The sequence below is a fragment of the Scylla paramamosain genome, chromosome 5, assembly GCF_035594125.1.
Source record: "Scylla paramamosain isolate STU-SP2022 chromosome 5, ASM3559412v1, whole genome shotgun sequence".
Classification (NCBI taxonomy): Eukaryota; Metazoa; Arthropoda; class Malacostraca; order Decapoda; family Portunidae; genus Scylla; species Scylla paramamosain.
In genome coordinates this window covers 15,441,795-15,467,794 of record NC_087155.1, presented here as the reverse complement: position 1 = coordinate 15,467,794, position 26,000 = coordinate 15,441,795, and the positions used below count along the sequence as shown (strand labels likewise).

Genomic DNA, 26,000 nt, shown 5'->3' with positions numbered 1-26,000 from the left:
AGAGGAGGGAGAGGGGAATTCACAGGTAGGAGAGAGGGAGAGTGAGGGAGAGAGAGGGAGAGGGACGACCTTCAACTTGAACGCATCTACCTTTCCCTCTCTCTCTCTCTCTCTCTCTCTCTCTCTCTCTCTCTCTCTCTCTCTCTCTCTCTCTCTCTCTCTCTTACCCTTCCTTGCTCCACTTATACTCTTATCTCTCTCTCTCTCTCTCTCTCTCTCCTCTCTTCTCTCTCTCTCTCTCTCTCTCTCTCTCTCTCTCTCTCTCTCTCTCTCTCTCTCTCTCTCCTCTCTCTCTCTTGTCTCTTTCTTTACTCTCACTGTTTCTCTTCCCTTTCTTTTTTCTTCTTCTGTTTTCATTGGATAACTAACTGTTTTACGTTTCCTGTTTCCTTTTTCTTTTTTTTTTCTTTTCCTTCTTTCTCTCATTGTTTCATTCTTTACTCCCACTATTTCACTTCTCTTTCTTCCTCTTCTCTTTTTTCTTCTGTTTCCACTAAGCATTTTTTTCACCTTTCCTTCTTTTCCTCCTCTCATTCTCCTTTCTTTTCTTTCTTATCTTCCTACATCCGTTCTGGTCTCTCTTCTTCCTTCTTCGCCTCTTTTTTTTCTTGTTTTTCTTTTTCAACATTTTTCTTTACCTTGTCTTCCTTTTATATTCCTCCATTCCTTCCATCCTCCCTCCTTCCCTTGATTCCCCGTTTCATTTCATTTGGTTCTCTCTCTCTCTCTCTCTCTCTCTCTCTCTCTCCTCTCTCTCTCTCTCTCTCTCCTCTCTCTCTCTCTCTCTCTCTCTCTCTCTTTCCCTTTTATTTCTTCTTCTTTGTGTCTTGTTTTTTCCTTTTTTTTCTTGTTTTCATCATTATCTCGTTTTTATCTCCTTTTGTTCCTTCGTCATCTTCAATTTTCCATCCTTTTGTTCAAACAGATGACTCTCTCTCTCTCTCTCTCTCTCTCTCCTCTCTCTCTCTCTCTGCTCTCTCTCTCTCTCTCTCTCTCTCTCTCTCTCTCTCTCTCTCTCTCTCTCTCTCTCTCTCATAAAACCACATTAAAGCAGTACACACACACACACACACACACACACACACACACACACACACACACACACACACACACACACACACACACACACACACACACACACACACACACACACACACACACACACACACACACACACACACACACACACACACACACACACACACACACACACACACACTAGACCCCCGATTTTGGAGAGTGGCAGACTATCATGATTGAAAAACATGAATACACACCCATACACACATTCTCTCTCTCTCTCTCTCTCTCTCTCTCTCTTCTCTCTCTCTTCTCTCTCTCTCCTCTCTCTCTCTCTCTCTCTCTCTCCTCTCTCTCTCTCTCTTCTCTCTCTCTCTCTCTCTCTCTCTCTCAAACGTCAGGAAAAAAGCGTACCAAAGAGGTGCCTACCGATGGAGCGAAGAATCCTTTTAAAGCGACCGTACATTGACTGTAGAAGCGGCACTACACTGGCGCTGCAAGGCTAAAGTGGCAGTGGGTCTTGCCTCTTGCCGCCGGGAGGAGAACAAGACTGAGTGTGTAGGAGAAGGATGGAGGAAGGGAAGAGTAGGTTGAAAGAGAAAAACAGAGGATAGAGGAGGGAATGTGCATGAGTATAGGAGGTAGGAAGGGAGAACCAAAGGATAGAGAGAGGAAAGTGACAAAAAATTAGGGCATTAGAAGGAGGGTAAGAACAGTTAAGGATGAGATGGAAAGGAATGTAGCAAATATGGAAGGAAGGGGAGAACAAGGAAAAGAAATGATGGATGGGAGTGTAGGAAATAAGGAAGGAAGGGGAGAAAGGAAGGGAAGAGATGGAAAGGAGCGTAATAAGTAGGGAAGAAAAGAGAAAAAAAGAAGGGAATTGATGAAAGGAAGTGTAAGAAACAGAGAGAAAAGCGGAGAAAGAAGGTGAAGATAAGGAAGAGAATTTAGGAAGTGGTCAGAATGGTTAGGTAAGGAACGAAAGAGGTGGAAATATATTGCAAAAGAAAGGAATAGAAGGAAAGACGGAAGTGAACAGAAAAGGTAGTATTTGAATGAAAGGGAACGAAAAGAGAGGAGAGGAAAAAATAGAGAAGCGGGAGAAAGGAAGAAAAGATATATAAGGATGAGCACTAGGAGAGAACAGAGAAGGGGTGAAGAAAAAAAAATAGATGGGTGAGGAGGGGAAGAAAAGAGAGAGGAGGAGAGAGGAGGGGAAGGGAAGAGATTGAAAAGGAGAGCAGGGGAGAGAACAGAGAAGGGGATGGAGATGTTAACAGTTTAGAGGGGAAGGAAGGGATGGCAACGGTAGTTTTCATAAAATCTCCTTTGTGGGGGATTTAATTCATCTTTTCCTTTTTCGCTTTGATTGCATTGGGTTTTGGTTAGGTGGCGTGTGTGTGTGTGTGTGTGTGTAGGTGGGCGGGTGGGTGAGTGTGTGCGACATATGGTACAAACTTTTATTCCTGTCCATTCATTTATTTATTTTATTGATATGTGTTTCGTGAGGCGTATTTGGTTTGTGTGCTGGTGGTAGTGGTAGTGGTGGTAGTGGTGGTGGTGGGTAGTTGTGGTGCCTTCCCCCTCTAGCCTGGAGACGCGCAAACACGTACTCTCTCTCACCTTGAAATCTGATTACTCTGTCCGTCATATCGAGGATGCTTTGTGGCAGTGCCGTCGTCACTTCCCGCGACCACCACCACCACCATCACCACCACCACCACCACCTTGCCTTTCCCCGTCTCGATAACAAACCTTGGTACCCGTTTGGTGTATGTAATCAAGAGAGGGAGAGAGAGAGAGAGAGAGAGAGAGAGAGAGAGAGAGAGAGAGAGAGAGAGAGAGAGAGAGAGAGAGAGAGAGAGAGATGGAGATGAAAACAAGTGTGAACCTCTGTCCCCAAAGAAGAAAACTTTAGTAAACTTTCACAAATGAGAAAGTATTTTTTTCTGAGAGCTTGTTCAGGATTTCTTGCGTGCAGTCTTCACTTTCTCCTTCCAGAGAGAGAGAGAGAGAGAGATGAGCAGGTGGTGTGGTGGTGGTGGTGGTGGTGGTGGTGGTAGTGGTAGTGGTAGTTGTGGTCTTCCTGATGACGGTTAGCAGGTGGTGGTGCAAATGGCGAACTCTTGAAATGTATTGGCATCATTATTTAAACAGGCGCATCAATTCAGCGCCTCCTTGATCCCCCCGTACCCCCCCATTTCTCTCTCTCTCTCTCTCTCTCTCTCTCTCTCTCTCTCTCTCTCTCTCTCTCTCTCTCTCTCTCTCTCTCTCTCTCTCTCGTCAATGTGGCAGTGAGCTTGGTGGCGAAGAGGTGGCGGTGGTGTAGGTGCTCTAGTGTTCTGACTAGTGATGGTCATACACGCGCTTAATACACCGACTTGTTATGTAAAATCTTACTCTAATCTTCGTTGGGATGTGTGCCGTCAGTCTGAGTAGGAGACGAGTGTGGCGTAAGTGTGAGGTAGGGAAGGGGTGGTAGAAAGGGAAAAGCAGGCAGAGTGAGGCGCCGAGCAGCAGTCGTGAGTATGGCAAGATGGGGCAGGATGGGATGTGGTGGGGCGGGGAGATTCGGAATAGGGCTGTGCAGCGGCGGGGCGAAGCGGGATGCTGCTCCTGAATAATGACTCTCATCTCCCACAGGAGCCGCTGCTGCTCGGGATCCTTGCCTCTTCTATTTATCTTTATTTATTTTTTTTTGTGTATTTTTTTTTTTTTTTTTACTGTTTCCTTTCCTTTAATATACATTGAATGATTTTCAGGGCCGCTCGCATGTATGGCACGTAAAGTGACGCAAGGGTTAAAGTGGTGGTGTGGTGGCCGCGTGAGGGCTACCTGTGGCGCTGAGCAGCACACCTGGCGGCCTCCGTGTGTGGGGAGCACTCCGCCGGCCAGGTCGATGATGCTTATTAGTTTGTGCGAGACACACGCACGGGACGTTCCTCCTTCCTATAGACTAACTTCACTTCTCACTTGAATACGAACCTCGTAAAATGGAAGATTCTGCATAATTTAATACAAAAGGAAGCTGAAAGGAGATGCAATGGCTACTAACTAGTACTGCAAAAGATTACAAAAGCTAACAAACAGTAATAGACCCTCAGACACTATCCATGGCTGCTTTACATTTACACAGCGATTGCACGAACACCGTTCTAGAAGTCGCTGCGTTTCCTCCTGCTGGCAATCTTTTCAAAACCTTCTCAGGAGAGCCGGCAGGAAATAGTCAGAATTATCACTTTAATGACTCTGGCTTGGAGGTTCTCTAGGGAAGTTGGGCAGCTCGCGGTGCAGCGCCTGGCTGGGCGGCGCTGGTGCTCGACCGTCAGCTTGAACAGGTGGCGGGGCCGCGGCGCGCCGGCGACGCTGATGTTGTTGGTCGTTATCAATCACAAGGTTTCTTTTCTGTCTCGTCCCTTGAATAAATCGGGTCATATTTCACTGGTGTGACATTTCTCTACCTCTAATACTCTTGCGACCTGTGATTTGACATCGTCGCCGTCAATCATCACTGTAGTTATCCGTCACCATCACCGCCATCATAGCCTGGCCCGGCATGTCATAACCGTCACCGAGGGTATAATGACAGTGCTCGAAGCGCTCCTCATTACGTGGACTGAAGCATCTTAATTCTAACGCTCAGTTCCTCATCAGTGACTTACGTGCCTCAGACTCGAGCGCCGCCCTCTCCCATTCCTACGAGTTGATCTTTTCACAAATATTTATCATTTAGTGTAAGGCAGCGAGGTTCAATAATTCCAGCATTAAATTCCCTGCGTTTCGTCATGAGAGTCTTATCTTTCTCTCCTTAGGGTGTATTCAAATACGAGGAACGAGGAAATGCAAATCGAGCTCAGAACTTTGCGAAATGTTTAACACTTGCAACACCTGACTCAAACACGGCGCATGACCTTCAAAGTTCAGTACGACTTATTCTCAGATTTCCAAAAGAACGGATGCCTTTTTTTTTTACTTAAACATTATACATTTAAGGGAATAAAAAATGAAATAACAAAAAGGAAGCTGTGTTCTGAAGCTAAAAATGATCACTGTCCTGTGTCATCTATTTAAAAGCTATTATATTATTATCTTATTGCATTATAGGACAGCGATGCAAATGAAGTTAGTTTTAAGACCAATCGTGGGTAGCGCAGCTCTGTTCGAACCCACTTGTTCAGACTAACACTGGTTCGTATGTCAATAGGAACGAAAGCCTGAGTCCGAGCCATTTCTCAGAGCCTTCTCTTTCAATGCTGGTCGGCAATGGCCAACTTTTACTATGACAACATTCTCTTTAAAATGGTTTGTGTTCCATTGTAAAGAGATAATCTTCTTATTCTCTTAAGCGATGGTCGTATTTGTTTTTGGGAGATATGTTTGTTCCTTTATCAGCATACATTGGGTTCTCCATACACAGGAAAGATTAGTTGTTGTTGTTTTTTTAGATTAGTAAATTCAGACTTGATGAGCTTGCATAGTGTTTATTTCTTTATTAATATTAATCAAGTAATCACATAGCTGTTTTTTCTCATCAGCGATATTATGATTATGCTTGCTTAATAGAATTATATTTGGCCTTTTTTATTCTAGGACTAATAAATTAACCTTAATCGATAAAACTGCAATGGTATTTGAATAATGATAATTATAGTAGTAATGATAATAATGATGATAATAAGGATAATAATAATAATAATAATGATAATAATAATAATATTATTACTATTATTATTGTTATTATTATTATTATTATTATCATTATTATTATTATTATTATTATTGTTATTATTATTATTATCAGCAACCAAATAATAACATAACTACTTTCTTGTCAGCGATATTGTAATTACACCTGTATATTTGAATTATATTTTATTTTTATTTCAATTCCAGAACTAACATAGCTAAATGAATACATGAAACTGCTAATTGCAACGACGCATGACAGATTACCTCGAGGCTCTGGGAATTTGCCGCAACTCCTGAGAATACCCCTGCACATGTCACGCCAATATATATATATATATATATATATATATATATATATATATATATATATATATATATATATATATATATATATATATATATATATATATATATATATATATATATATATATATATATATATATATATATATATATATATGCTGCTGATGTTATGACTGAGTTCTGTGCAGCAAGAATGTGTCAACGCGCGGGAATCATCACAAGCACTGCCGCTAATGACATTAATGACACTCATAATGAAACTTCTTTAGATCTTGTCCATAATATATGATATGATGTAAGAGAGTCGGTTTAATGATGTTTGATATTTTAGCTACCATCATGATGCCTACGTAAGCCGAGAACATCTGGTTTCCTATAGATGAGAGACGGTACTCTTAACCTTGCTTCAGGATCTGTGGAGTTGTTGTTGCTTTTTTTTTTTTAATGTAAGAAAGATACCGACGAGGGGCTACAAAAGTTAGAAAAAAGTTCCACTTAGGAGAAAATAGGCATGCTTGGAAAAAAGACCTACCTACATTATTTTCCTGTAGCAGAGAGCTGTCTATCTCCCGCATTACAGTAACCACACTAGCATTCATTACCTGAACAACAATGACACATTTAGGTCGTCACGGAAACAGGTTACTCAAAAATAAATAAGTAAATGTAGTAACATCAGCTTTCATTTTGCCATGAGTTTGGTAATGTTTTTTACGTTTTTTTCTGGTTTGAACACAAGCTGTATATTTTGTTTTCGCGTGTATGTCGATGTGTTTTTGGATATATAAGCCCGTGACAGGAAATAAGCAAAAAAAGTCGTCATGTGTGTGTCTCTGTGTTTGTGCATGTTGATGCCCATGACAAGAAAATGAGCAATTTCACGTGAAACATATTTGAACCTCATTAGTCGCTTTCAGTTCAGGTATGTAATGGATCGATGCCTTGTTTTTACCAGCTGTGCAACCCATTAGTGTTTGGAGCAATATACGCACCATCAGTACATCACAGTGTTACTCTAAATGCTCCTTCTTAAACAAACACACCGGATTTGTTTTGCCTTGGTAATTGCAACGAGTCAAGCAGTGCCAGTCAGTACCTCCGAGCTGTGACTGGCACATTGCATGCTGCTGTTGTGAGTTAAACGAAAATGAAGCGAAGATTTTAGCTAGTGTTTTACTCTTAACTATGCTCTTACCTCCATGATTACTACACAGCCATTTCTGATACCAAAAGTAGTTTATATTGGTCTGTGCATTAGTTTTATGTAACACAAAAAATACCCTGTAGTTTTAATGTCATGCACTTTTTTTCTTATTTTTCCACTGTCCTTATCGCCATTAACATGTGAAGGAGGAAAGAGGATAATAATTCCTTAAATACCATTCCTACTGACAAGTTAAGCTTATTACTCATGTATGAACGAGCATGTCACCTTGGGATAACACTGCTCTCTCCCACTTCCTCAGGCGTCTACATGCAGATTCCCTGATTTTAAACCTTGAAACACTACACATTATCAAGGTGATCAACTGAAGTTTGGCAACTGTTGGTAACTTGATACAGAAAAAAACGAGTTGTTCTTTCTCTTTTACAACGATATTGAACAAGCAACCCCACTCTCCTCCCCCTCCTCCTCCTCCTTCTCCTCCTCCTCTTCCTCTTCCCAGCCTGGTGATACCATGGACAACGAGGCAGAGAGAGAGGGAGGCAAGGTCAAGGTCACTGTGTCTCCCTGAAGAGAAGAGAACATTGCATGAATCTTGACGGGGAAAAGAAATGGTTTTAAGTGTACATAATTTTTGTGTGGTGCAGAGAGAGAAAAGGAAAAGACGGAGGAGGGAAAGGAGGAGGGGAACGCAGAGGAGGAGGAGGAGGAGGAAGAGGAAGGTAAGGAAAAGAATCAGAATGAGAATAATTTTATTTCCATAACGATGGCTATTCTGTACACATAAAAATACAAAATATGATTATTAGAAGAATGTAAAATAAAATATTAAAGGAGAAATAAGAAATATTAGTCTAAAAGAACAGAAGCTGCTAACTGAGTGTGACCTTGTGGACGGACTTTGTTCATGTGGTACATTATTGTTCATGATAAAGTCCTTCAGACGAGGAGGAGGAGGAGGAGGGCAGGGGAAGGTGGTATTAGTGGTGATGGTGGTGGCGGTAAAAAGGAGGAAGTAGGAAGTGAAAAGAATGGAAACTTTCCTTAATTAAGAGGACAGAATTAATAAGACGCCGCCCGGCCGCCCGCCTTTCTATTGCTCGTCCGTGCATGTCCATAACTTGACAACCTAACTTTCCCATCAGCCGCACCATTTCACAGCGGCAACCTTTACTGAGCAGAAATCACACCGCTGACTATTTACCTTTTTTTTTTTTTTTTTTTTGGCGGGAGGATCTTTTTTTTATCTTAATACTTTTACATTTCGTCCACATTTGTCACACCGCAAAAAAAAATAATATCGAAAAATAAAAATGGTCTTACCTGTGATTGGATGCGACTTGTGAAAGAAATTCCAATCAGTGTACAAAAAAAACGAGACAATATCACAGCAGAGCGTAAAAAACGAAAACGGGGAATGAAATAAATAGGTGTTCGCCTTGAAAAGTGAGTCTGCTGCTTGTGTTTGTTCGCTGCTCGGCTTCCTTCGCTCGTCCGTTTCACCTGCTGCACTCCTGACGCCGCACTGCCATGAGTGTGTATGGCTTTGTATGGGGAGGCATGGGACTAAAGGAAAGAGTTTTAATGGGAATTGTGATGTGACTTATAAGGGATTTTCAAAAGGCTAGGATAGGGTTGAAAGAAGGAGCTTATGGAGCTTTTTGATGGGTTTAAAGAGTGATTTTCAGAGGGCTTTGATAGGACTCAAGGGAAAAGTTTCTATGAAATTTGTTATTTGAATAAGGTGATTTTCAGAACGCCAGGATGTGGTTAAAAGGAGAGATTCTTTTGAAGCTTGTGGTGTGATTTAGAGGTTTTCAAAGGGACTGAAGGGAGTTGATTGACTGACTGACCGAAAAAAAAAAAAGGAAGGCACTGCAGCATCGCGGTTATACGGACTTACTGAAGGGGAAGATCTTTAAGGAACGTGAGATGATAACTTGATACTCTTGAAAAAAAAAAATGTATATACTAAAAATATTTTGATAATTATGATGACTTGAGAATCCAATAAATATCGTATATACGTACTTTCATTGACTGAAATTTTAGCGCAGCAGCAAAGAGATTCACATAGTACTGTTAATACACGTACTAGATATAGAGCTATGCATTTTATAGTTTTGTATCGTTTAATTTGGCCATGGTGTGAAAAGTTTAGATATACAGCTGATATATGAGGTGCGTGTTTATGTGTTATATTCCATTAATTCAACGGATGTGCTCTTTTATTTGAATTTCTGTGTTGGATCATGAATATTCCACTTGTGTAGCACAGTCGTTGCAGTGCGTACATTGATATTGATTAGTTTGTTTACGTTTTGTTATGTTTGCGTTATTGTGTGATTAATGTAAATTGCTGTGTGTGTGTGTGTGTGTGTGTGTGATTCGATGGATGGGTAGGAGAGAGAGAGAGAGAGAGCGAGAGCACCCCAACCAGCCAGCCACCTAGCCAACAACACTCCACCACAACCTAATCATCACATGCTACCACCACCACCTCACCAACACTCCACCACAACCTAATCACATGCAACCACTACCACACCAACGACAATCACCACCTCCTATCATTAAATTATTCCCTTCCTTTCACCAGCACCTACACATCACCCTCCATTAGCATCTCGGTATCGTGTTGTTCGCTGTGACCTGGTTGGCTGTATCCAGTTTCCCCTTCTCTCCTCCGCGCGCCGGTCATTCAGGCATGGGAAGCACTAACGTGGTTGAGGTGAGGCCGGCGGAGTGTTACGCGACCTTGTTGATCCTCGATGGCTGGGGAACGGAGGCGAAAAACAGGCGAAAGTGAAAGGCTACGAAAAATTATTAAAGGACTCCAGGTTCGTGAATTGAAGCCTCGGGAGTGATGTATTGCCGCCTCGTGCACTCCGCCGCGCCATCGCCTCTGCTGTTATGTCCGACTCTCATCGCGGTTTTTCATGCTTCCGTGAAATTTCTCTCTCTCTCTCTCTCTCTCTCTCTCTCTCTCTCTCTCTCTCTCTCTCTCTCTCTCTCTCTTTCTCACATCGTTTTCTGTGGCTTCGCTCCACGCCTAACCTTGTTTTCAGTGATACATTTCCTATTACTTGACAATCGTTTTCTTTTTACTTTTATATATATGCTAGATGGCTACATGGAAGGTATACAGATGGGGGGAGGGAGATTGAGAGAGATACATACATATACGTATACATACATACAGATAGACAGACAGAACTCCACCACCACAACCTAACCATACTACCATCACCACATTTACCGCCTCCCTTCTCTAGACTATTCCCAGCTTTCTGCCACCATTACAGTGATGGATAGCCATGTTAAAAAGAAAAGCTTTTGAGCGTCTTTTTTTTTCTCCTTTATCTTTTTTTTTTTTTTATCCGTCAGTTAAAAAAAAAAATAAGAATAAAACTATAAATAATATTCCTTTCAGTTACCGCTCTCAAAAAGTTATTAAAAAATTTCTAATCGCATTTTAACCGTTTTGGTTCGGGGGGTGTTTTCATAATCCTTTCATAAAAAAAATAAAAATTCATCACGAAAAATAGTAGACAGGAATCAGGCGTAGAGTTCCAGAGTTTACCAGTGAAAGAAAGTACTGCTGGCTGCCCGTGTGCTGGCCGCTGAAGGGAGATGGAGGGCACCGTGTGAAGAACGAGACGCCCTCAATATCACTACAGGGAGAGTGTATAAAGGTTCGCTTGCCGGGGACCACTTGCCAAGCCTCGTGATGGTCCTTCACGGGCTCGCCACATCACTTCAGACTCGCTCGTTTCAGGAAGAGTCCGCATGTTTTATGAACTATTCGCGGTGGTATTTTTAACCTCCAAATCAATCAACTGACACGTGAACCGCCAGTTATGCGAAAAAAGGGACATAAATCCATTACACCACCACAGCCTTTTGTTTCCTCTTTTTTTTTTTTTTCAGACTCTCCATTTTGCACTCCACTCTGAACGTCCAAACAGAGAGGCACTTTTCCTTTTGTTATCTTTAATAGGTGTTTTCCTACACTGGTTTGCTTGATGATACGTCCTCTCACACGCTTAAGCTTTGGTCTCTAATACTCTCCCAGGTATTAATAAATGAGCACAAGGTTGTGTCTTATTAGTGTCTCGTTTACCTGCATGATGCTTCCTCGTGTGGCGAGAAGGGGGTCGATGTGCTCTTTTTTCTCATGCTTTTACTTATTCATTTGCTAATTTGTTATTTTTTCTGGAATAATAAGGATGGTGCTATTTTTTTTTTTCTCTCTCTCTTCTCACAAGACAAATCTATGAATACAAATATTCCTTTTTCGTGTATTTACATATTCATTTACTAATCCATTATTTTCCTGTTATATGAATGATGCTGAAGTTTTTTCTCTCACTCGTATTAAATAAATCTATGAGTACCACAAAAATTCTTCACCGAAACACGAATTCACTGGTAATATAACTTATTACTTTTATTTATTTATTTTTTTCGGTTCAATTAAAATCAAGTTAATCAATTAACCAATCAGTGTCTTCTCGTAATAGTGAGGTATTTCCATTTTTTATCCCCCAGTCAGAGGCAATACATGCTTCCGCCAGCCTGGAGCGTGAGAGGGGCGCGGGCAATTAGAAGAGTCACTCACGTCACTCATCCTCGCTTAGACACGCGGAGGAAAAATGTATAGCTCGCTTCTGCCCTCACCAGCACGAAGGTTCAAGGCTGAGGGCGGTGCTTGGCTTGGCGTACTGCTTCGTTCTGCTTCATTCTGCTTCACTCAGCCTAGATCTGCCTCGCTCTGCCTTGCTTGCTGTTGCCCCTCACGGGAGTTCGATTAGCATTGTTATTTTATTATTATTTTTTTTTCCCCTCACTTCGGATTGGAATGTTAAGAGTTCTTTTTTTTTTTAGTTACTTGTTTATGCATTCCTTTCTTTTTTTTTGTTTTGTTTTTTTGTTTGCGCTGGAATGTTAGCGATCTTTTTTTTTCCTTGGGCTACTTATTCATTTTCTTTTTTTTTCTTTCATTCGAGTTGGCATGTTGAGCGATCTTTACTTCCTGTGTTACACGTTAAGATTTTTTATTCATTTTATTTCTTTGATTATTTACTTGATGATTTGTTGGTTAGTCACTTAGCTAGTTAGAGACCTGGTATATAAGCTTTTTTTTTTTACTAATCACTTAGTCAGTCAGTCAGTCACACGAGTCCAATCTGGAAACACCATAAATTTTCTGGTCACTTCTGAAATCTTCGTCGCTGGTAGGAGTCTCATCCACTCGTCTCATCCACTCGTCCAGCACACATGGCAGCTCCTCTCAGCCTGCACCAGTTCACCACCTCACCACCAGCGCTACCCTTACAGTTAACTGACGAAGAGTATTCTATTACACGTGGAGGAAAACATCAACAGGGATGAGGTGCGTAAAGCGAGCGTTGTTCATTCTCCCTGGTTTTTGAGTCCAAGTTGTTGTTTTTTTATTTCTGTCGCGTGAGGGTACTTGTGTTAAGTCCGGGTTTTCACTGCCACGAAATATGCAGAGATTTTATTTTTAAACGTTTGGATGTTATAACTAGATCGTGTTGTAAGAAGAGCATTGTTTATTTCCGCCTGGTTTCGTGTGATTTTCTTTTCCTGGTGCGTGAAGGCGCTTGCGTTGCTCTCTGTGTTACGTCTGAGTGGTTCACAGAATGTACAGAAACTTTCGCTTCGTATTCTTGAACATCTGGATACTCTAACTTTGTATGTAAACCGCGTGTTGTTCATTCTCTGAAGTTTAAGGGTGATTTTTTTTTTTTTTCCTTGTAAAGCTGCTTCTGTTGCCTCTGCATTAAGTTCGAGTGGTTCACAAAATATACACAAATTTTGGTCTCGTATTCTTAAATGTTTGTGTTCTTTAACTCGACAAATTTGAACTGGCTGTAGTGGAAGCTGAGTTCTTTAAGAGTGCTCATATGATTCTAGTGGATGCTATACTTCTACTTTTAACTGTTTGTAGTGGAAATTGTAGTTTTCAAGAGTGTTTGTATGATTCTAGTGATAGTTACACGAAGAATTCTGCACCATTAGTAGGATTCTGCATCATCATTAAGGAAAACAACAATGAGAACTCGACTGATCCCTGGCCTTTGAAATTAATCCTAAAACCTGAAATACTTGAATAATACAGGCACTTGTGATGTTCCTCATAAACAGAAGCAGAACTTAGGATTATAAGGGACTTTACTCTCAGTCGCCTTGGTTGGTGCGCGTGCCTGCTTGCTGACTCAATCGGTGCAGTGACCTGTGACTGACTGTTTACATATTGATACTTTGGCTCTGAATTCACGGTTTTCTTTGAATGAGTGGTGACGTGAGACATGAAAAAAATATGCTATTAACCTTTTATTCTTTTCTTGATATTGAGAGCACTGTAAAAATTGTTTGCAAAAACACGGAAAGAAAAAGAGAATAAAAGAAAGATTTTGTCATTCTACGGATTTATTCTTAAAGAAACAGTACAGAAGTAGTTTAGAAGTAGATGATATTAACCATTTTACTGTTTTATTAATAATCAAACAACTGCAAAAAAAAGAAAAATTGTCTGCATGAACACACGAAAAAAAAAAAAAAAAGAAATAGAAGGATAGCATTGTCTTGCCACAGGATTTTTTAAAGAAACTGGAACGAAAGTATCTAAAAATGAATGACATTAACCCTTTTTGCTTTTTTCCTTGATATTCAAAGCACCGTAAAAAAATATATATATACTTGGACACAAAGAAAGAAAGAATAAAAGAATAATATTGCCCTTCCAAGCTACGGATTTTTAAAAAGACTGTTATGCAAAAAAGTGTCTAAAAGAGGTGTAGGTGATTAAGCAAAAGATATTGTAGCAGTGAAGAAGATAAGACATTATTTATCTTTTATTCGTATTCATGAAGCAGACACCCGGGTGAAGTTAGTCGTCGATACCTTTACGGGCATTCCCTCAACCGAACACTTGCATACCTATCGTGCAGCCACCACCCATTGACGTGCGGCGGCGGGCGGGAGTCATAACAATAGTGTAGAGTGTTTAGAGAGCCGATGGACCTCTGCCTCCAGTGTTATTGTTCCAGACTTGACGGAAGGTTTCATTTATTCTTAGCGCGTATTTCCTTTGGCGGCCACTGGTAATAAGTCATGAAAGAGCGGGTCTCTGTGGTTTGCCCAGTGCCGCCACCAGCACCTAAGCACCAATGGGTTGAGGTGCTGATGGTGGTGCGGGTATTGTAGTGTTGCGGTGTGCGATGCTAACTCTTTAGTTCTGTTTCATTGTTTCGTTGATTTAATGCCAGCGAAATATTATCATATTTCCTGGATTGGGAGAGCGCTTCTTAGTTCTTTGGTCCTTTCATTGATTTTCATGACAATATTTCCAGAATTTTGCACTGAGTGTATAATACAATGATAATACAACAATTATTGATATACAGTGTAAACTCGCTATTTCAAGAGAGCAATATTATATTTTATGGGAAAGAATCATGTACTCTCCAAAGACCCACCGCTGGGGACTGTGCTTGGATCTGTATCAATTTCTTTCATTAATTTTCATAATAATAATAATACTTCCACGAGCTTGCAATGAGGGTAAAATGCAATAAACACTGACATCTATCTTAAACTAGTTATCCTTACACACAGATTATTATTTTATGAGAAAGTATCACATGTATTCTCCAAAGACCCGCCGGGCCTCAGCGTTAACTTGCTACCGGTGACCTGGACGGCGCGTTTCTCGGTAGTTCGCGTCCTAAGCAGCCATTACCACGACATAATCCTGCACGACGCCTCCGCACGACGCTAATTAGAACCTTTAATGAGGCGGATCATGGGAAGAGAAAGAGGCGCTGCGAGGTGAGACTTGAGTATTAGTGGCAGGCAAGGTTTTGGTGGCGGCAGGACAAGGGAGTGGTGAAGCGGGGCAGGCTGAGATGAGTGGTGGTTGTAGCAGTTGGCCCGGCTGATGGTGACATGCACTGGCTGTGTGTGAAGGGGACAGATGTTAGGTATTGTGGGAGGAAAAAAAGCGTAAAAGAAATAAGAGGAAAAATAAAGTTCAACGTTTAGCAATGACAGATATACAAGTAGTCACAATATGAAATACAGAAAAAATACACACACACACACACACACACACACACACACACACACACACACACACACACACACACACACACACACACACACACACACACACACACACACACACACGGCTCTTTATCTTGCTGTTTTCCAATAACCTCGACCCTGACATAGGAGGCATCGGAAGTAAATTGGCCTTTGTATTAGGAACTGCTACTGTCACTCTGTTTTACATATTCTTATTACTTCTGTTCAAGCTTTATAGCATTCCAACTCTTGTGAAAAGTAAAGAAAAAATATGATACGCGCCATTGCCTCGAGGGAACAGTTTTCACAAGCGCAGCAAAAGTACAGTTTCATAAATCTCAACTAACATCCTTTATCTCAACGCTCTTTTATTCAGTTTGAGCATAAGAACATAAGTAAGCTGCAAGAAGCCTTTATGTTTACACATGACAGCTCCTGTATGAAATATACCTCAAGTACGAAATATTTTCTTGTATGAAATATGCCTGCCTATATCTATTGATCGTACTCATAAATTATGTAATATTCTTTTAAAGCTCCTTATTGATTCGATACTAATAACGTGACTACTCAATCTATTCCAGTCAATCTATACCAATCTATTTAAGAACTAGATTCTTATCTTCTTTCATCTAACTTATTATCTCTTTTTATCTAATATTATCAAGCTTGAAACCATTAATTCTACAAGTATGTTTCTAAGATTTTGTCCCTTTGGGCTGCTACAGGCTACCTTCTTCTTGGCCATCACTCAGAGCGGAAGGACATTACGAGTATTGACACACTATTACCCCACTCGGTGAGCTTGACACAAGCCGCGTTAGTAAGACGTTGAACACCTGGGAACCTCTTCACGTAGCTTCCTCACTTTGAAGAGATAAATAGGTAGATAGATAGATAAATAGGTAATAGATAGATAGATATTTTCACATGTAAATGAGTTTAGTCAAGAACAAAAAAGGAACAAAAGAAAAAATAGAACTTTTAATATACTGATCCCAAAAAGTTGATTATATATTGACATAATTTACTGACCACAGAATCACATAACGAAAGACAGCATAACATATCACAACCATAACAAAAATACCACAAGAACATGATAACATAAGAAAATAAGGCTAGTTGCAACATACCATCAGGCCTACACGTGACTAGTTGAAGCTACACTGGTTTTTAAGGATATTTCTATGATTCTAGTGAAAAAAATTAACAAAATTTCTATATTAACAGGCGAAACACTCGTGGCATTTGAAAACAGTCGTGATGAGGGAGCAAAACACTTCCCACTACTTGCAAGCGTCAGTCAGGCAAACACAGTGGCAACACCCGTACAAGCCTTTTAAATAACTCGATCCTTGACGGCCTCGCGTGCCCCACCTGGCGGCTCACACGAGTATCGCACAGCTGCTGGCGAGGCACCGGCGGGGAGTACGGAGCCTGAGCAGGGGTTCAAATCAATGCCTCCCTTCATACCTGCTTACACGTCCCTCCCTGCGCTACCTCATTTCAGGGCGTAGACTGCAGCTTGGGGACTGCGACCCTGAGTATATTTCTGGAGTAATAAAGAGTTTAGTCATGCAGGGATGGGATGGATCTTCTTGATTCTTGTAGTAGAATTGTTATGGCGGGAGCGTAAAAGTACATAAGTGAGAGAAAGAGAGAGAAGGACAGGGATAAGAATAGAGGAGTATATTAAATGAACTCTAGGAGGAAGGAAGGGAAATAAATATTTACGAAGAATAGATACAAAAAAATAGTAGAGAGGGAGGGAGAGAAAAAGTTAAGGAGAAACAATAAACAATAAAGAAATAAAGGAATAGAAAGAAAGGATAAAATAGGCGAGAGAGAGAGAGAGAGAGAGAGAGAGAGAGAGAGAGAGAGAGAGAGAGAGAGAGAGAGAGAGAGAGAGAGAGAGAATGTTCATGTAACCCCAAAAAATTTTCACGGGAAGTTTTCTCTCTCATGATCCCGCCACGACTTAAGGTAAAGACAACTCACTTTTATTTTTCCTGCGCGAAAGTGAAGGAATAAATAAAGGACAGAGAAGTAAGTGTGCCGGGAGAGGCTTAATGTTTTGAAATTAATCTCTTGACAAGTATTCAAGACAAGGATGCGAAATGGAAGGCTCTTTAGTCTCTCTCTCTCTCTCTCTCTCTCTCTCTCTCTCTCTCTCTCTCTCTCTCTCTCTCTCTCTCTCTCTCTCTCTCTCTCTCTCTCGTTACCATTCGTTATGTTTCTTCCTTCCTTCCCTTTCTCCTATTTTTATTCTTCCTTCCTCATTATTCATATTCGCCTTCCTCCCTCTTCATTATCTCTCCCTTTTTCCTTCCTTCCTTTCTTCCTTCCTTTTCTCTTTGTTGCTCCGTCTCTCTCGCTCTCACTCTCTTTCTCTTCATTCTTTTTGTATCCTTTTATATACACTTTTATATTCAATTTGATTTTTCCTTTATTTCTTCTTTGTCATTTCTATGAACTTAATTATCTCACAATTATATACTTTTTTTTTTTCCTCTCATTTTTTTTTTTTCTTTTTTTTGTCTCTCCTTCATATAAATATTCATTCTCCTCCCTGCCTTCCTGGACTCCATCTAATTTGTACCTCTAACCTTCCTTGTTTCTCCTCCTCCTCCTCCTCCTTCTCTCTCTGCTCCTCCCCCAGGGAAGTCATTAGCTCTAAGTCTTTCCAGCATGGAGGTGGAGGAGGAGGAGGAGGCGGAGGAGGAGAAAGAGGAGGAGGAGGAGTTACCCTGGATAATTTTCCTTCATAATCTCCTCTTCTTAATTTGGTTTCGTATTTACAAGAGTCTGGCGCAAGTCTGTAATCCCCACTCGGCTGCTGAAAACAGAATTGACGAGAGAAGATAAATAAGGGAGTATGTTTGATGTTTGCTTTCCTTTCTCTCTCTCTCTCTCCGTCCCCTCCTCTCTCTCTCTTTCTCTCTCTCTCTCTCTCTCCTCTCACTCTCTCTCTCTCCCCTCTCTCGCTCTTCTCTCTCTCTCTCTCTCTCTTCTCTCCTTCCTCTCTCATCTCTCTCTCTCTCTCTCTTCATTCCCTTTTTTTCTTGTGTTCTTTTTCTCATTTCATTTCTTGTTTTCTTTTCACTTTGATCTCTTTCTTTCTTTCTTTCTTTCTTTTTCTTTCTTCTTTCTTTCTTTCTTTCGTCATTTACGTCTTTGTTTTATTTCTATTCCACTTTCTTTCCTTGTTTTTTATTCTCCCTGTTTTTTTTTTTTCTGTACTGTTTGTGTGTATGTTTTCCTTTCTTCCTTTCTTTCTTACATCTAGCTTTCATTGTTATATGGACTTGTAAGTGAAAAAAAAAGGTTGCACACACACACACACACACAAAAAAAAAAAAAAAAAAAAATAGGAGAAAAATTACTGCCATTAACCATTTGAATTACCATTTTATCTCTACCATGCATATCTCTTCATTAAAATTCATTCCAGTGACGCTGCACACACACACACACACACACACACACACACTTACAGCAGTTTCAGTCTAAGAGATAACCACTTATTACTTTGATGAAAACGATGATTAATAATTTACACCCCCGCAGTCGTTTAAGTTAATTTGGCTTATGAGGGAATGAAATGAGGCGTTGGGTGTGATGAAAGCCAAATAAAGGGGATGCTAGTGGTGGAAGTAGTAGGAGTAGTAGTAGTAGTAATAATAATAATAGTAGTAGTAGTAGTAGTAGTAGAAGTAGTAGAAGTAGTAGAAGTAGTAGTAGTAGTAGTAGTACTAGTAGTAGTAGTAGTAGTTTTATTTGGTCTATGGCAACAAAAAATAATAGAAAAAACAAAAGATTCACTGAAGGTGCCAGTTCCTGAAAATTATAGACTAAAAAGCATCATTCCAAAAATCTGAAAAAGAGTACTGAAACCTCCCTCTTGAAACAGTCAGGTTAGCGGTAGCATACGTATAGATTACATATAAAGGATTTCCGAACATCAGTAAACAACCTTACAATTTTTTCAATCCCTGTGAAGTTGTATGTGGAAACCTACAAAAGCTGCCACTAGCCATAGGAATAATACCTGTGGAAGGAAACCTCGTGCCCTGACCAAAATAGATGAACGGGAACGAGTAGTAGTAGTAGAGGTAGTAGTAGTAAGTAAGACTCTTGTTGTTGTTGTTGTAGTAATAGTAGTAGTAATTGCGACAGTATTCATATAAAAAAAAAAAGTAATATCAGCATTAAATCTTCATACCACTTATAACCATAGTACCTGCCTGATATTGAGCTACATTACGTTTTCTATTCTCTCTCTCTCTCTCTCTCTCTCTCTCTCTCTCTCTCTCTCTCTCTCTCTCTCTCTCTCTCTCTCTCTCTCTCTCTCTCTCTCTCTCTCTCTCTCATTAGTTCTATCCCTCTGTTCCTCTTTTTTTTTCTCTCCCCGCTCTATTTCCTTGCTTCTCTTTCTACCCTTTTTTTTTTTTTCACCATTCCCGCTCTCTCCAGTCACGTCACTCTCTGCATTACAACTTTGAGCAGCCACATCACCACCTTATTTACTATGCCAGCCTTTCTATGTTCCCTCCTGTCGCAGCCGTTCCCTCTCCTTCATGCTTTCTGATTTTTGTCTTTTTTTAGGTTTTTTTTTTCTTTTTTTCTTTCCATCTGTCTCCTTTCTCCACGCACTCTGTCCTCTTCCATCTTCTTCTTCATGCTTTTTTTTCTTCCTTCCTTCCTTCTTTCCATCTCCTCCTCCTCCTCCTCCTCCTCCTCCTCCTCCTCCTCCTCCTCCTCCTCCTCCTCCTCCTCCTCCTCCTCCTCCTCCTCCTCCTCCTCCTCATCTTACTTCCATTTCTTCATTTCCTTTCACCTGTTTCTGCTTTTATCATATTTTCCTCTTAAATCTTTCCTTTCTACATGCGTCGTCTCTCTCTCTCTCTCTCTCTCTCTCTCTCTCTCTCTCTCTCTCTCTCTCTCTCTCTCTCTCTCTCTCTCTCTTTCTCTTGGTATTTTTCGTTTTGCTTCTTTTTTTTTTCTTGGCTTTTTTTTTTGCTTTTAGTTTTCTTTCTTTTTTTGTTTTGTTTTTGTTTTTCCTTTTTCTTTGTAGCTTCTTGTCAGGTTGTGTCCCTCGCGGCATGTTTCTAGGGCTCCATTTTCTTCTTTTCCTTACTATTATTCCCATTTTCATCTCTGTTTTTGTTTAACTCTTACATTTGATTTAATTCTTTATGTTTTTCTTCTGCTGGTAGATGTTTACAGTTTTCTCATCTTTTTTTATTTTATTCTTATTCTTATTTATTTTCTTTTTTCATTTTACTATCTTTAGTTTTATGATATGGTTCGTCGTATTTACACATCTTTCTCCTTCGTCGTCCTTTTCTTCACTTTTTCCTTTTTTTCTTCTCGTCTTGCCACTGCTGTCATCTCCCTTTTACGCCTCCTCAACCACCACCATTTTTCTCCTTCTCTTCTTGCTCCTCATCCTTACCATCCCCCCTCAATTTACAAAACAAAGCTCACAACGCCTAAGAAATAAGCTATTACTTTTCCCTTTCCTTTTATATCCTTACGTCTTCTTTCCCTCCAACCACCTCCCATTCCTCCTCCTTCTACAGAGATCATCTGGACCAGCTTGTTCGATAAGATAATAAGGTTCACCCTAAACAACCTCACAACTTCCAACGAATCTGTTGCTACTTTCATTTCCTTTATATTAATGTGTGTTCTCCTGCAGAGCTCACCTGGACCAACCTATTCCATAACAACAATCTCACAACCTCCAAAAAACCTGCTACTGCTTGTATTTTCTTTCTCATTGTGTTCTGTATTCCTTCCTCTAATCATGTCCCATTCTCCTTCCGCAGAGTTCACCTGGACCAGCCTCGCGCCATCTACCGCAGCGCCAGCGAGGGAACCAAGTGGAAGATCGTGGTGGACGGCTCTTCCCCGCCGCCCCAACGTGATGGCATCCCCGGCGTCTCTTACGGTAAGTGCCTGAGGAGCTGTTGTAGCGCCCTAAGCCAGACCGGCCACTCCTCTCTGCCTGTTTTGGGAGCGAGGGATGAGAGGTGTTTGTGTTAGCTTTGTTTTGTTTGACACTCCGATAACTTTTGTGTGTGTTGGTGTTGTTTTGTGATTTGTGAAGTTTTATTCGAATGCCTTGTTACTTTGCATTCCTCGTCTTTTTTTTTTTTTTTGCTTTGTTTTATTTATTTATGTTGAGTGTGTTTACGTAGGTTATAATTATGCCATACTGAGCTTGTTTCTTTTTCTTTCTCTCTTCTTTTTCTTATACTCTCTCTCTCTCTCTCTCTCTCTCTCTCTCTCTCTCTCTCTCTCTCTCTCTCTCTCTCTCTCTCTCTCTCTCTCTCTCTCTCTCTCTCTCTCTCTCTCTCTCTCTCTCTCTCTCTATACACACATACATACATACATATATACATATAATAATTTTTACAAGGCCTAACGCTTCTTTTATTTATTTTTATCCCTGCACTATAACTTGCTCCCTTTTACCGTTTGTGTAACCTTTTTTTAACACTGCAAATTCTAGGGAAGCTTTTCAGTGTGTGTGTGTGTGTGTGTGTGTGTGTGTGTGTGTGTGTGTGTGTGTGTGTGTGTGTGTGTGTGTGTGTGTGTTTTACGTCCAACTTTACGACAACACTCTTTTATTTATGTGTTGGATCACAGGCAGGAATTTTGCTCTGGTAATTAAACTTTCCTTCTACGTAGAGTATGACAGTAATTGCAGAGGAAAATGTTTATGTAGGGAAAATATTTCATACTTCTGTGGTTGTCTGGACGCGAGAGGGTGAGGCAGTTATTCACATATTGATAGCTGAAAATTTTGCAATTCTTGGTAGTTCTACGGTGGGAGAAGTAGAGCCAGGCGCCATATAACTGTTTTTTTTTCTTTTTATGCAATAGGGACACTGACCTTGGGCATCAAAAAGGAAAAAAGTCGTCATAGTTTAATTATACATATTCAAGAGTTTTTTTTCAGATTCAAAAGTCTATTTAACCAATTCGTTATAACATAAATCACTAGGAAAAATATAGGTTTACATTACCTGAACCTAATGAGAGTAAAAGCTACTAATTATCAATAGTATGGTAGTTGTTATTTCGTTTGAGGAGTTCCAGACGAATGAAAATAAAAATACAGACACTGAGAGATTTGAAATGCTCGATTATTCAGAAGTGTGTTTCGAAACTCTACCCAAAACTTGCTGCATAACGCTAAGAAGAGCAGCCATGGTAGTCAGTACTGGAGAAGCTAATATTGAACGATAAATTTATAGAAACTTACAGACTTGGCCATTGTGTTACTGGACATGGCAACTCTCCACCACAAATAATTCTTAAGAAAACACTCAGGAAAGAAATAATTGGAGGATGTGTTTTCTTTTGTTTTTTTTTCGCACACCTAAGAAAGTTTTGACAAGCTTAAGGGTGCAAGTTGAGAAGAAAGTTATTGATAAAAAGATTAGTGTGTTTTTGTCTTCTTTCTTTCTCTTGCGGCTGTTTGTGTTGTGGTTCCCTGATTCATGGGTTACTTTCCTTCTCGTTTTTATCTTTGTCCTTGTTGGTGTTCTTTTTTTTTCGTGTTCGTTTTTTATTTTTTTTTTCACTTTTTCTTCTTGTTTCACTGGTTGTTGTTGTTGTTGTTGTTGTTGTTGTTGTGGTGGTGGTGGTTATTGTTGCTCTTCTTCTCCTCCTCCTCCTCCTCCTCCTCCTCCTCCTCCTCCTCCTCCTTCACAGGTGAGCGTGTGCTCCATACATACGCTCACGGGGCATTGCTCTTCACTCTTCACTTCTCACACTGCAGAGACATCCTGTGCTCGTGCCCGTTGCTGCCGAGATCACACCGACCTGGAAACCGACTTCGAGTTCTTTTTTTGACCCCTCACTTAACACACCTACGACTGGCATATCCTCTTCACGTGTTATTTTTTTGTTTTCCCGTCCCCTGCTTCACTTCACCCAACCAGGCTGGACTTGAAACTGACCCCTTCCTTCCCTGACTTCCATTTGATGTTACGTAAGCAAATCACTTTCAAATTCCACTTTTTTTTTCTTCCCTGTTTCATTTGATCTAACCAATCAGGATTTGAAACTGATCTCCCTCTTCCCTGACCTTGCTTTATTGTTACGTAAGCAAATTGATTTAAACATCCACTGATTTCTTTGTTCATGATTTTTCTTTTTGTTTATCTAATTGTGGTATAATGGGTTCTCTTAATCCTTTCACTGCCAGATGACTTATAATCATATGCATTCAATTTTCTAGATAGTTGTTTGCATTTTTTTTGTTTCTTGAATAGTTTAATATTCCATAAGAAGCAAAACTGAGCTTATATTTTCTCTTGTTTTCTGATTGTCCGCGCACACACACAGACAAGTAAAGGACAAGTAAAGGAAAAAAATGACTAAAGAAACAAGAGAAAAAGAAACACCCAAGACTCTCCTTCCCTTTGACCTAAGTTGACCTGAGAGACCCATTTCAGCTTAGCCCTAACCTGACCTTGCTCTCTCTTCCCCATGTCAGACCGCAACGAGAGGCCGAAAAGCCCCGTAGAGAAGCAACCCACGTGGCCTATGACGCAGCCCCACTACTTCAACACACGCCCCAAGCTCACCCATCAGGACAACATACAGGTGAGGGGTGAGGGAGCTGGGTCTCTACCGTGTCTCTTGTGTACGGTAAAGGGAGATCGGCCTCTCTTTCTTTGTTTTGTGGTTGGTAGAAGGGGACCGGATTGAAAGGGATGCAAGAAATAGTGTGGGGGAAAGCTCAGTAGGTTGTCAGTGCCTCTTGAAAGGAAAATAAAGGAGAATATAAGTGAAATGGCGTAGTTTGTTGGGGTTTGTTTATTGGTGTTGTTATTGTTGTAAATTTTCAGCTTTTTTTTTTTTTTTTTTTTTTTTGGTGTGTGTGCTTCTGATTTTTTTTTTCCCCCATTCGTATTCTTATTCTTGTTCTGAATTTGTTCTTCGCTTTGCTTCTCGCTTCTTCTTTTTTTAATTATTTTTTTTATCATGTTACTAATACTGTTATTGTATTACTACTACTGTTACTACTACTACTACTACTACTACTACTACTATTAATTCTTCTATTTCTTGCTTATTACTAAGATTTTTTTTTATTATTTTATTGTTTTTACCCTTACTTTTATTATTAGTGTTTGCTGGTAGTATTTTATTAAGGTATTAATAGTTATAACCACTAATCGTTTTTGTTTTTACTTTGTTCTATGATGATCGTATTTTCTCTTTTCTTTTTATAGATATTTGTTTCTGTGAAGTTGCTCGGCGTCGTGTGACCTTTGGTATTACGACGCGGTGTTTGTTTTACTCTCATTCACTCCATTCGTGGTCTTCAGAATAACACACACACACACACACACACACACATACATACATCACAGGTAAGAGCAACTCACTCTGCAATATTCAGGTCAGACTAGGAAGCACTTTATTAAATATTTTCGGATCAGTGTTGGGTTATATGCTCCCGCTCACGCTGCATTACCGATTCTTGGCAGGGTGTTGCGTTCACTGCGAGCAAAGGCGTGGCAGCATTTTAGTGTTATTTTCTCTGTAAACTCCGGAACTCTATATCCTTTTCTGTTTACCCGTTCTTATATAACATCAAGAGTGAAAGATATATCAGGACATCTGAACTAAATCTACCTTCGTTCTGAGTTATCCGTTGTTTTGTCTTTTTTTTTCTCGTTATCATTTTCTCAGTTACTTTCTGTATATTTTTTTTTTTTATTCATAACTGCTTATAAATTCAAATATTCTACTTCATAACCGTAAGATGGCGTAAGGTATGGTATCACTTGGTATCCCAATTGTACATACATATGCTTAGTACACTGTGGCAATACTAACAGCCTCACGAAAAGGTTAAAGAGATCAGGTGCTGAGGTCTTCAGGGTGGTGCTGTACGAGGCCTGGAGTCTTGCGTAGGCGAGTGAGATGCTTTCCTGGACTCCATTTCTGCCACCTTTGAAGTGTGGGATTGTGTTTATGTTGGTGGGTTGGTGGGTGGGTGAGTGAATGTGTGGGTAGGTGGCTGGATGCAAATAAGGTCGAGAGTAGAATTAAAGTGGCGTCTCTCTTACTTTTAAATATGTTGCTCTCTCACCTCACTCTCTGTTTAGTGTTGATTGTACGTGATGTCTGCATGTATTTATTTGCTTGAGTTTGCGTTAGTATATACGTATTTGCTTGCTCTGGCCCAGTTAGGGGAGACAGAGAGCGAGGGTTAGACAAGGAGAGGAGAGGAGAGGAGAGAGCAAGAAGGGTGGAGGAAGGAAGAGAATGGGAATGGAAAAAGAGAGAAGGTAGTATTAAGTGAAGCAAGTCAACGGAATGAAGGTGAGATAAAGAAAGAGAGAGAAGAGAGAGAATGGAGAATGAAGGATAAAAAGGGAAATAAAATGGGAACTAAGGAAGAGAAGAGTTAAGATGGAGCGAGACAGAAGAGAAAGGAAAACCAAAGGGATTGTGAAAAATGAGCGAAGAGAGGGGAAAAATCAAGATAAAGTGAAGAGAGCAACAAAAAAAATATGGGAAGAATGAAGTGCAAAGAAAAGGAGGAGGAAGAGGAGGAGGAGCAGGAGGAAGAGGAGGAGGAGGAGAAAGAAGCAGGGGAATATGAAGACGAAGTGAGAGGAAGAAAGAAATTAAAGAGAAAGCACGAAAACAAGAAGATATGAGAGTCAGAACG

General features: G+C 40.3%; 1 protein-coding gene across 8 annotated transcripts in view; it reads left to right on the top strand.

Moving 5' to 3' along the window:
* Positions 1–26,000, top strand: part of LOC135100582 (probable serine/threonine-protein kinase tsuA) — a 119,114-nt gene that overhangs the window by 74,105 nt on the left and 19,009 nt on the right. For all 8 annotated transcript variants that reach the window (XM_064003616.1, XM_064003613.1, XM_064003614.1 and 5 more), the window contains exons 3-4: positions 21,127–21,248; positions 23,808–23,917. In XM_064003616.1, the coding sequence (XP_063859686.1) occupies positions 21,127–21,248; positions 23,808–23,917 (232 nt within the window). The remainder of the gene's footprint in view (positions 1–21,126; positions 21,249–23,807; positions 23,918–26,000) is intronic.